General features: G+C 41.8%; 1 protein-coding gene across 1 annotated transcript in view; it reads right to left on the bottom strand.

Moving 5' to 3' along the window:
• Window positions 1-1305: 1305 nt before the first annotated feature.
• Window positions 1306-11996, bottom strand: part of celsr2 (cadherin, EGF LAG seven-pass G-type receptor 2) — a gene marked incomplete at its 5' end in the record, with an annotated part of 58717 nt that continues 48026 nt past the window's right edge. Inside the window, 20 exons of the mRNA XM_079157046.1 lie at window positions 1306-2747; window positions 3887-4109; window positions 4521-4739; window positions 5264-5428; window positions 5516-5601; window positions 5693-5823; window positions 6421-6531; window positions 6619-6745; window positions 7431-7513; window positions 7729-7841; window positions 8107-8281; window positions 8381-8581; window positions 8683-8806; window positions 8896-9063; window positions 9545-9863; window positions 10559-10742; window positions 10942-11151; window positions 11345-11439; window positions 11573-11674; window positions 11813-11996. Coding sequence (XP_079013172.1) covers window positions 2726-2747; window positions 3887-4109; window positions 4521-4739; window positions 5264-5428; window positions 5516-5601; window positions 5693-5823; window positions 6421-6531; window positions 6619-6745; window positions 7431-7513; window positions 7729-7841; window positions 8107-8281; window positions 8381-8581; window positions 8683-8806; window positions 8896-9063; window positions 9545-9863; window positions 10559-10742; window positions 10942-11151; window positions 11345-11439; window positions 11573-11674; window positions 11813-11996 — 3042 coding nt within the window. The 3' untranslated portion in view covers window positions 1306-2725. The remainder of the gene's footprint in view (window positions 2748-3886; window positions 4110-4520; window positions 4740-5263; window positions 5429-5515; window positions 5602-5692; window positions 5824-6420; window positions 6532-6618; window positions 6746-7430; window positions 7514-7728; window positions 7842-8106; window positions 8282-8380; window positions 8582-8682; window positions 8807-8895; window positions 9064-9544; window positions 9864-10558; window positions 10743-10941; window positions 11152-11344; window positions 11440-11572; window positions 11675-11812) is intronic.

The following is an 11996-nucleotide window of genomic DNA, read 5'->3' as shown; positions in this document are numbered from 1 at the left end:
ACAGATCGTAACAGTTAAATCATGACATCATTAGAGCTGGTTAGGATCCTCCACACTGATGTTCACAGTGTGGATAATAGGAGGATGGGAGCTGTCTTCATTTGGTTCAAAATGAACGTTTAAGATGGAGGTGGATATGAAACATGATTATATCAATCATGACACACTATCTCATGACTTTTAAGACATTTTCATGACACACTATACTGACTTTTTTATGACTTGTTTAATGACATACTACACTATGACTTTTAATGACATTTTGTAGGACATACTCTACTATGACTTATGGCTGGAGGCATTATGTTTTTGTGTTGCGTTGCCTGTTCGTCCGTCCGTATGTACAGTATGTACAGTATGTATGTATGTATGTATGGTGCATTCTCCTTCAAATTAGGCTCAAACATCCACTTGAACTAATGAGTGTAATTAATTAGTCATGAATAAATATGACAAAAAACAAATGTCCAAAATGATACAATAATGAAGTGAGGAAACTGAAAATGGATTTGTTGGCAGAAATATAAAACTGTTGTGCAGTAATTCTAGTTTTGGAATGTTTAATGACATACTATGACTTCTATATTTTTTTGTCACATACTATGACTTCTATATTTTTTTGTCACATACTATGACTTTGACTAATGACATACTATACCATTACTGTTTTTATTGCATACTATACTGTGACTTTTTTCCCCGCATTTGTTTGAATCACACTATGATACTATGACTTTTTAATGACATTTTAAAAACTATGACTCTTTATGAGCACTATTCTAACACTATTTCATGACATATTTTATGTAATACTAATCTATGATGTTTTTGTGAAATTTTTTATTTGACACAATATACTATTACTTTTTATTACTTTCTTATGTCATACTATGGCTTTTTATAACACTTACTACTATATTACAACTTTTTATGACATACTATACTTTGATGATTTTATGACATCATTTTTCATTGCATACTATACTGTGACATCTTTTATGTCATATTATAGCGTGATATTTTATGACAGCTATACTCGGACTTTTTATGAAATACTATACTATGTAATGTAAATATGTGTATTTCTCACAATGCTTAACTTTCGCTTCAACCATCAGCTGCAAAACAACAAAAAAGTGTCATTTATTTAAGAGAACACAAACATGTAACCACGTCCCCCTTTTATAGTGAATCATTATTCCACTTGTACAGTTGATATCAGCAGAAAGCTGTAATACAAAACACACACACAGTGAATTTAACTTGGCACTGATAAAAATTTTAGGCAAGATGGAAATGGTAGAAAACATTTTAATCAGTAAAAACAGGAAGTGGCAGAGTAAAAGAGATAATTCTCTGATGGGATACCAGAGTTGATATGATTGACCTGGTACGGTTGTTTCTTATGGCATCAAATCTTTACATTAAATTCATATGGTTGGTAAAATGGCATCCACAAATATCACATCATTTGACTGAAAGTAGTAACCAAGATAAAAGATATTTCCTCCAGAGGATCAAGAGTGATTACTAAAAACAGGTTCTGAGTGTTTTACATATTTACTTACATTTAAAGGTTTGTCATGATTCATTTACAGGCCACTCTGTACAGTAAAAATGGATTACAGCTCAAATAGTATTACAGCACAATTTCGCATTATTTTACAAATCACAAAAGCTCCATAGCTATTCTATAAAATACAGATGTTTAGTCACTGGACTCGAAATAATGCATTTATCACTCCAGGAAAAACGATGCAAAACGAGAGCCCTTTTAACGTCCATAAAAAATGCGCTCTCAGTGACTTACAAAAGAAATTCATCAAAAGTCCTTTGATGCAGCTTGGCCCCCTTGGAGGCTGAGAAGGCCGTCAGTCTGTGCAGCTGTTGCCTCTGGAAACAGCTTTCATTCATGAGAAATAGCTTATACGGAGCATCCACTAACAGGCAGCGAGTCTTTCCTCCTCCATATCAAGTTCAGAAGTCCATGAAGAGCCTGCACTAGACCGCTCTGTGCCTCTTTACACATTTGAGGCGTGTGAAGTAACTCAATAACCTGAACTCCTCAAACAAACTCAGACTGGCACAAACACCAACAGCTGGAACGGTAACAAAAGCAGGCAAACCAGGAAGACGCCACAAAGTAGTTAATGCATGAAAAAGGGATTTCCCTGAATGCTTGCAAGTCTAAAACTAAATGACCCACCCCCCAAAAAAACATGACCTCTATATTGTTCCAGTCTTTAAAAACAACATACGTGTCCTGGGACAAATAAAACAAATTCCAAAAATAAAATAAAAGAATCGACCGCCAACAAATTTGGGCGGTAAATTAAAAAAAAAGTGCATTGCTTCAAGTATGTAAACAAAATGATTTCTTTAAAGGGAGAGTGAGACTCGTTCTGTCGGTGTGCGTGAGCCTGGGCCAGTGCAGTGACTCCTGAGGTTTGGCACACATTAACACGCACGCACGCACACACACACACACACACACAGACAGACATGCACACACACACACAGACACAGACACGCATGCGCACACACACGCACACACACGCACACACACACACACACACACAGTCCTTCAGAGGATCATGATGACGAGGGGTAATTCTTTCTTTTTCCACTTTTTTTTTAAAGGAGAAGTCCTTTGCTCCCGGTTTGCATTCACTGTTGAGGAAGGAGGCTCTATGACCTGCAAAGACACACCCCTTCATCAGCGCGGTCACATGGAGGAGTTGCAGTTTCTGCCGGGAATCAGGGTGGTGCACGGAGGTTGACAACAACGACATGGAGAAGGAAGTGTGTGGAGTCATGATGGATGGAGGGGAATGTGTTGAAGATGATTGCAGCGCAACATGAGAAAGAACACAAAAGACAAAGAAAACAAACATGTGAGGCAATGAAACACTCAAACACACTGTGAGAGGGGTGACGGATGTTCAAATGATGCACCAATCGGAAGACGGTGATCCTGATTGTTTTGAATGAGGATCAGAGCTTCATGGGATAAAATTAAAGTATAAAAATCTATGATTTTTGGAAAGAGAGAAAGGGCAAAGAGCAATTAGTAACCTGCAAGTTATATTTTTACTAAAAGACCTGCTGTATTTCAAGAATTAAGCATTTTAAACCTTTAAGAGACTCAGAAATATACACATGCGTACAGTCGGTGCCTCCTGTGTCTTTAGCAAGTCTGTCCCTACTTTATACTCACCACCCATCTGCAGTTGATCATACAGTAGCTAAGCTTGAATGTCATAGTGAGCCATCATGTTCTTCATTTTAGACATTTGCAGCTTTAAGTGAGAGAAACTCCACCGGCCTTGTTTAGAGCTCATTAGTTCTTCTTTTAAAACAACAGGTTGAAATAGCATTGAAACTATACTGATAAAAACGCTGACACTGCATGTCCACAACGAGGATGAAACATCTGTTTCCATGTGCTACATGCGCACTGAGTATAGAATGAATGGACCAGTTGTCGTAATCAATCCCACATGTTTTGTTCTTAAAATAGCCGTTCCTGTTGCTTTAGCACTCTGAGCTACATTTGGAGTCACTGTTTTGTGTGCAGTTGAATCACAGCGTCGTTAGGATCTAGGATCTAGGATCTAGGATCCCGTCACACTGAATAGCCTTATGGGTGCTGTCTTCGTTTGGTTTAACATTAACATTTAAGATAATTAGGAGGAAATGAGACAGACTACAAGCAATGAAAACAACAATCACTGACGACGGCACAAATTGTGGTTTGACTCAGACAGTAGACCGAAAATGACACAAAATGACTTCTGAGACACACGATGGAGACAATTACAGGTAGAAAACAACACGTTTCTTTCTTCCTCCGGCTATATTGTCGTTATCTTTGGTTAATACTCACTCTGATCCTGACGAGTCACCGTCCACCGTCCCTGCCTTGATGCTCACAGCTACTCCATTCAGCTGATCCGGCCGCCTGGTTATAGCTGCGCCGACTCGACTGTCACTTGAGGAGGATCCCCGCGGAGACGACGTGCCGGAGGCGTTTTCACAAAGTTCATTGTGGATGCGGTTGAGACCGTTCCTCTCCACAATAGGAGAAAGCTGCTTCTTCTTTAGGATTCCTGCGAAGGATCAAAGCGAGATGTGATGACACAATGATAGACGGGGATTTATTCATGATAATTCTAGAAATTAAATGATATAATATAGTGGACTTTCTACATAATTCATTATTATAATCTGCTATATTATTACCTTTAGTATGATACACTCTACTATCACTTTTTTACGACCTATTATAGGATGACATTTTTTACATACTATAAGATGATGATGATATTTTGTATGAAATACTATAGTATAACATTTTTGAATGCTTTATTTCAACATTCTATACAATGGCATTTTTACATGACATACTATATGATGACCTTTTTTGATATCCTATACCGTGACACTGTTTTTTATGACATATTATACTGGGACTTTAATGTCTAATCTCCTGCAGCTCTTAGTATTGGGCTGGACTTTACCTTTGTGAGGGTGGTGGGCATAGAGGTTTGGCAAACTGGGCAGCAGCACCGTCATGGCATCCTGCATCTGGTCACCCGATAATGTCCGCATGTCACAGCCGAGACTCGGCTCTGGATTGGCCAGAGTGTCCGGCTTCATTCTGTCTGTACATGTGAGCTCTCCGTCACTCGCTGCTGCCGTGTAATCTCCTGGCCAGAACATGTTACCCAAACTGTTGTCTGAAAAACAGAAACAAAGAATTCCAGAAATGTGGGACAAACGCATGTAACTCATTTATTTTGACATATTAAATTCTGATAGTTTTATATGGGATTAAGCTAAAGAGATGGTTGGGATGGGTTTACATTCCACTCGAGTGTTAATGAACATAAGTGGCGGTAAAATCATTATTCCTGGTTTCTGAATGTGCATTGATGGTCCACACAGGTTAAGTATCATTGGCTTAAATTAGTCCCTGTTTGCGCCTCATGTATTAGCATTACATTCTAGTCACAGTGCTAAAAAAGCTTTTTCTCAAGTTGCTACATTATTCCCTTTCTAGGTCGCCAGAAAGGACATCTGTTCTATCTTGTTTTGAGAAACACAAGCAAAATTATACTCATGATTTTGTATGAAAATATAAGATATTGGAAAGACATTTACCAAAATAACTAAGAATAACTTTCAAAATGTTGAGGATGCACGTCATTCTGGCTGCCTTTGAACTTTATTTGGATTACGAAAAAGAGATGAGCATCTGTACCGTTTGGTTGTGGTCTCTTGGCCCCATTGGACGCCATGTTTTCCCAGCATTCCTCTGGGGGGAGTTGACACTCCTCGTCATCGCTGTCAGAGGAGTGTGTGGAGGCGTAGGAGCCGCTCTGGTCATCCTCCAGAGACAGGTCGCTGTCCGAGTCGCTGTCATGATCTGCATACAGACAGAGGGGAGAGGTTTATACAGTCGTACTGATCATTGCAGTTAAAATAATTAAGAGGTACTGAATGAGAGTAATACCATCCAGGTGCTCTTTAGTTTCATGGAAGAGGGACGCATGGTCGTTCAGAGCGATGTGCGCCTGACTGTTACTCAACCCATCGTCCCTGAAAAGACACAAGAAGTCAGTTTACAGCTGCTCCTGTCACTGTCTAAACAATACATATGAGTCTTTATTTTTCCATCACATTTAATTACCTGAGAACAAACGGCACATAGCTTTGCTGGCTCTTGCCGCTCTGCATGGTGCCGTTCAGGGACACACTGGAGTCTCCGAAGGGAAGGTGGTACAATCTGCCGTCCGTGTAGTTTGTGTTGCATTTGTAGCCCTGAAGTTAGAGAAACAAAAGAAAGGTGAGCGTTTTAAGAATTAAACTATTAACTATATATATATATATATATATATATATATATAACAGAGAGTAAGCGGTTTCTGTGATCTTGTGCAGTTGCGCTGCTTATAGAAACATACACTGTTGCTTTGTTTTTTTAACAAACTTAAATAGATTAAGAGGTGAATTTGAACTATTTTAACCAGCAGACTAATGCACTAGTTAGTATTTCTGACAGTCACCCAAAGCAACAGAGTGGCTCATGGTTGTACTTTTTTTTTATAGTTTTTGGACAACAATGGAGCTCTTTGGCACAGAGGAACAAGATCTTACAGGCTTTGGATACACAGGCAGAACCAATTCATTGTTGGTTTGTTGTCAATATGAATAACATAGAATATTGCCAGCCTTGTCATCTAAGGTGGAAAGAATATCTCAACACACTGCTATAGTTTCATGTTTTTGGGAACAGATGCAGAATTAAAATATAAAAATCGTATCTGACAGATGCAACGAACTAAAGCTGTGCTCTACATTTTAGAGAGCATTTGACTGAAAAGAGCAGTTTCTCAGAGTTTGTGACGAGGGACTCACAGAGGCCTTGGATTTGATCATATGATCCGGGCGCTTGCGGCTGCAGCAGTATTTCATGGCATTCCTTGCTTCCTTATTGAAGACAATGCGGAAGAAGAAAACAAATGGACCCTGTGGTTGGGCGACAGAAGAGGGTAAGGAAAAAAAATACAGAAATCAAGCGTTTCAAAGTGTTTCAGGGGGAAATGGATGGCTCACCTGAACACAGTTGAACCCAGCAAACAGGTAGTGGAAGATGATCATGTCGCTGTTGACGGAGAGGAGCGCGAGAAAACATGTGACTGAAACCAGGAGGAGAACGCCACCTGCGGTCTTTAGGCCTGAGCTGCAGAATCACATGAGAAGGCGGTGAGGTTCTGTCAGGACGATTTCTACACGTTCATTGACTTGAGACTGAGAAACAGAGCAGCACATTGTCTGAAACATGATCACGTAGTTGCGGTGAAATGTAAAAACATTAACACGGCAACCCTAGCGCGAATGACACTATCATCTACAACTGAAAACAGTCTGTTGTGCAATGCATTGTGGGACAATTATTTTCACAATGGATCAATTGTTTGGTCAATGAAATGTCAAACAGTCATTCAGTCGTCGTGTTCTGTTCTGATCTGAGTCAAAGTCCAAAACCCAAGTGTATTTAGTCTACAAAGAGAAGCTGGAGCCTAAGTATATGCAGCATCGTTTCCCTATTTTAGTTTGAAAACTTGCTGAAACAATTATTTGATTATGAAATAATTTCCCTCTTGTTTATCAATGTTAGTTTCTCTGTAATGACGTCCGGTCAGTCCAACAGGGACAGATTATTGAGCTAATTTTGGAACAGATCAAAGAAACGGTTTGATATGATGCCAATATCAACATTCTTTAAATGGTTGTTGGTCCAGTTTTACTGGTTTGGTTGAAAAGTTGGCAATTTCAGGCTGGGAACTTCCCCTCCACTAGACAGGCAAAATGACTTTGAGCACGTCAACAGTGTTAATATTTGATGAAACTGTTGGGACACTCACACACGAGGCTCTTTCTTCTCGATGCTGTGGTGTCTCCGTGTGCAGGAGGCTCTGGACGACAGGATGTACAGGAAGACGTTCATCTGTGGACGCAATGTTGAACTGCTTCACAACTTACAACATGGCAGGAGATTGTGAGAGTAAACATCAAAGTCATCTTTCTGTCATCTTTCTTTCTGAAGGGCGTGTTTACTTCAATAACATCTCTAGTGACGCTCTGATGAGATCATCATGAGTCAGCACGTTGGAGCGTGTTTATAAAAGTCCCTTTTAATCTCAGGGATCTGCAGGGACTTACCGACACCACCATGGCGATGGGTCCAGCAAAGCTCCAGATGAGAGTGTCGTACATAGACAGCCAACAGAAGTCTGGGTTCCCGTATCCTTCAGGGTCCAGTCCCACCGCCAGACCTGAAGACGCACCCAGAAAGACAGACAGTAGCATCAGACAACAGCTGCTGAGGCACATTTACACATTAAAGATAAAAGGTGACATTTTCTCTATATTTTCAATTACATTTTATGCCTTAAAGTAGATTTTCATAGCAGGCATTAAAGTGATGAGAATCAAGTTTTGGCCTGCTGCGGGAGATTTAAATACTACAAGACACACATTGGATGAGGAAACTTTGCAGGCTCCTCCCCTGCATTTTTGTGATACTATGAGGGTTCAGACCTGTGATGAAGGCCGGCACTCCCCAGCCAATCAGGTAGTAGAATCTCATGGGTCCATAGTTGATGTCTCGCACTTCGCTGATCATGCGGTAGACGTGCAGACCCTCCAGGAAGAGCCAGGAGAAAGTGCAGAGGTAGAAGAAGTGCAACAGGATGGCGATGACTGTGCATACGAACTGCACGGACAAAAATAAAGAGAAACAGAGACGGGTGATGAAAACATGAAGAGATGAAAGGAAACATCACAAATGAAGTTAATTTGATGAATTGATTACCGGGTTGTCTGCCTGGTTGATGCCCAGGATGAAGATGAGCTCGGAGAGGAAGAGCGCAACACCTCCATTGTTGATTATACTCGTCTTGTTGCACTGCATGGCTCTCAGACAGAGGAGGAAGATCGTGGTGAGGAAGAGGAAGCTCATCGTCACTCCCACTGTGCTCCACGTCAGGATTTTGATCGGCAGAATCTCTCCGTTCTGATGCAAACATCACGATTGGAAGAGCGATGTTTGAGTCAGAGAACAGAATAGTGGTGTTTGTGGTTGTAGTGAAGTCAGACGTTTTTGGCGTCACTCACCTCTCTCCTGGAGATGTCCATGAGGACAGCAAAGCTGGTCATGTGATAACACTGACAGCTGATGTGGGTGCTGTTTCTGAAAACCACCTCACAGCCCTTCGCTGACCAGCCGCCATTCCCGGCCCTGACATAAAACACAAAGACCGGAGGAAAATGTGAGAATACAACAACTTAATGCTTCATCATTGATTCTGAGTGTGTTGTTGTTCTCACAGTATGTGGTGGTTCCAGAAGACACAGATGGGTTTAGAGCGCTCCTCAGTGGCGACCAGGCGGAACTGCACAGTGATGGGTTTGTCCAGCGCGTGCTGCAGCAGCTCGTCGTTGTCGTGGACGGTGATACTGACCACCGGCGTGTTGATGACCGGACGTTTTGGCACCCTGCAGACAATGAAAAGTGTATTAAGTGTTGAGGACTATTTCCAGCAGTGGATTAATACATATTTGATCAGCTATTTACAGCAGCAGGAATGTGCATGTGAGACAAAAAAAGGACCAAAGTGCCCCCATGTTGACAAAGGAACGTATCACCCAACGCAACAGTGTGGCTCGGTGATGCGTTTGTTATAGTTTTCGGATGACATAGAGGTCTATGGCACGCAGGAATAGCCTATAATACTTTTCTCCATACACAAACCATTCTAGGTTATTTTGGATAAAGGTTTTCTTTTGAGTCTAAGATATTAATTGCAAGAAAACTTCTACAAACCAAACTAGATGGATAAATGTTTTTGATTCAATGTAATTAAAGTGCAGTCTCTCCATCTGGACATTGTGGTCGATTCTAAGGGGAATTCAAGTTATCAAGTAAAAAGCTTTCAGCCTGATTTTCAAGTCACAGTGCTTTATAAATCGTTCTTACCGCAGACTTCTCTTATCAGGATCATAGCTCTCTGGTAACAGCGAGGCCAGGCTGTGGAAGATGATCACACTGGCGATGGCGTCCGGCTGGCTGTCATCAGGGTGGCGTTTCTTCCTGTTGGCTGAGCGGTTCTTCAGGGAGGACTCTGGGAAGACATCCAGGTGTCTGTGGCCCTTGGTGTCCACCGGTACTTGGAAGACAGAATCGGGCAGCGTGACGGCCGTCTCAAGGTCTGCAGGACGGGGACCCCTCAGGGACTGGTACCGCGGGAGTTTGGCACCAGCAAAATTCATCTTTTTCAGACGATCCACAGAGATGACTGCGGAGAAAAAGAACACATGCAGAGAGCTCTGCTGCTGAAGACGGTCGCCTCCTTTAACCAGAGACTTGGAGCCCTCAAATCTTATATAATGAGTCAAAATAATATGAGAATCAGCTTTAACCAAATGACCATGTAAAACAGACCAAACGTTTAATTCATTGAGAAATAATCATAATGAAAATAATCATTAGAATTATTAGTTGCAGCCCTCAACACTACGCTTTACAGAGCAACTTTAAATATTTGTGCCTTCAGGATTGTTCCTCGATGTTGGAAGAGTGAGACAAAGCCTGATTCGCTGAAAAGTTCAAATTAATACCAGATATTTCCCCTTTTGAATCTGTGATTCGGACGAACAATTAACAAGGAAACCTCCTTTTTTAGGAAACGTAATGGGATAATGATATTCTTACTTTTTCTAATGTGCAGCCCATTGTTGTTGTATTCATGTTGTATTGTATTTGTACTTTGATTAGTTTTACTTATTCTATTGTTTTATGAGCCCACCTTTGTTCTGCTTTCTGTTCTTTAAAGACTTTAATGATCTCCTAATAAAAAACATTTTACAAACTTTCAAAACAGGATATGCACTTCATTAACATTTTTGAGTATGTATCACCAGAAGAGAAGCTCTATAGCCGTAAAAGTGTTACCAGCATGTCACACCTGGTGCTCCCAGGTAAAACGCTCACCTATGTGTGGTGTGACGATGGTGAAGGGGCTGAGGTAGGTCTTCCTCATGTTCTGTGCCAGTGTGTTTGCGTATTCCTCGTAGTGGCGCAGCAGCGCCGCTGTGCCGCCCTCCGAGTGCTGGATCAGCTCCCAGTGTGTCCGTGTGTCTGGAGACAGGATGGCGCTGCCCACACGGACCAGATTCTGTCAGAAAACAGAGTTTAGTGGAGAGTGAAATGAAGTGTGATGTATTCCCTGCACATACAGCATGAAATGCTGCGAAGTCTGGCTTGCTGTTAATAAACCAATTTAGTTGACAGCTAAAACTAATCTATTGTTCTTATTTAGTTCCATGCTGTGTTAAGAAGTTCACAGGGGAGATATACACTATATGGTTGTTCACCTCAGTGAAGTGGACGTCCTGTGTAGCTGTGAGGTTGAAGCCCTGCTGGTTGCTCTCGTGCTGCAGCAGACTCTGTGTGAGCCGATAGGCCACCTTCACGTCGCTGCCGTAGTACTTCTCTGTGTGCAAGGTGGCGTTGGCCAACATGGCTGCCGTCTGCTGAACGTGTCCAGAGTCCAGGAGCGATGTGTTACGGGAAAACCTTTCAGACTGGAGGAAGGAAAGGACATATTGATGCTTCATTAGTCAAAGATATTTTTAACCAGACAGATGACTGTTCAACAATGTTAAAGCCATTATTCTTGTTTAAATCATCTCCTGCCTCCACATCCTTACAAATGAGGATGGTATTTTGGGAATTGCACGGTTGATTTTAAAACTGACAGAGGGAGAAGCTACACACCAGGGCTTTCAGCTTGCTGAAGGTAACGGAGGTGCAGTTGAAGAGATTGGGAGGCAGCCAGCCCTTGTGCTCATCACAGTGGCGGATCGCTGTGCCTGAAAAGAGGGAGAGAAAGTTATCACATGACAGTTGAGGAATAGACTGCAGCTGAGAGAGGGCTTGAGGCAAGTTTAATATATTGCCATTATTATATGGTAATTTGATGAGCTGCCTAAAGAAACATCATACCGAGAGTTCCCTTGGGACAGTGAACTGCTGCAGGGAGACCAAACTTAGTCCTGGGCCACCAGATCCCAGCCTCGATGGCCTGAGGGCAGCTGTCATAGATTACTGAGTGAGGCGGAGCAGGAAGGAGAGCGATGATGAGGATAAAAATGGAAAATGATTTAATATATGTATAGCTATAATGAAGCAGGGATTATAAATTAAGCATTATAGTAACTTGATAGTAATCTGATTCATTCTGACCTTCACAGCCGTTAGGAGAAACCTCAGCGAAGGGGTTATCACAGCGGTCACACTGGCGTCCGATGACGCCGGGTTTGCACTGACACTGGCCGCTCTCTCGGTCACACGCTCTGGAAAAAGAGCCGACTGGGTAGCAGTCGCACAGCAGGCAGGTGTCACTGCCCTCAGGACGGTAGTGGTTGTC

Source organism: Pholis gunnellus, assembly GCF_910591455.1.
Source record: "Pholis gunnellus genome assembly, chromosome: 3".
NCBI lineage: Eukaryota > Metazoa > Chordata > Actinopteri > Perciformes > Pholidae > Pholis > Pholis gunnellus.
Note: the sequence above shows the minus strand (reverse complement) of the source record. Positions and strands in the feature narration are given on the sequence as shown.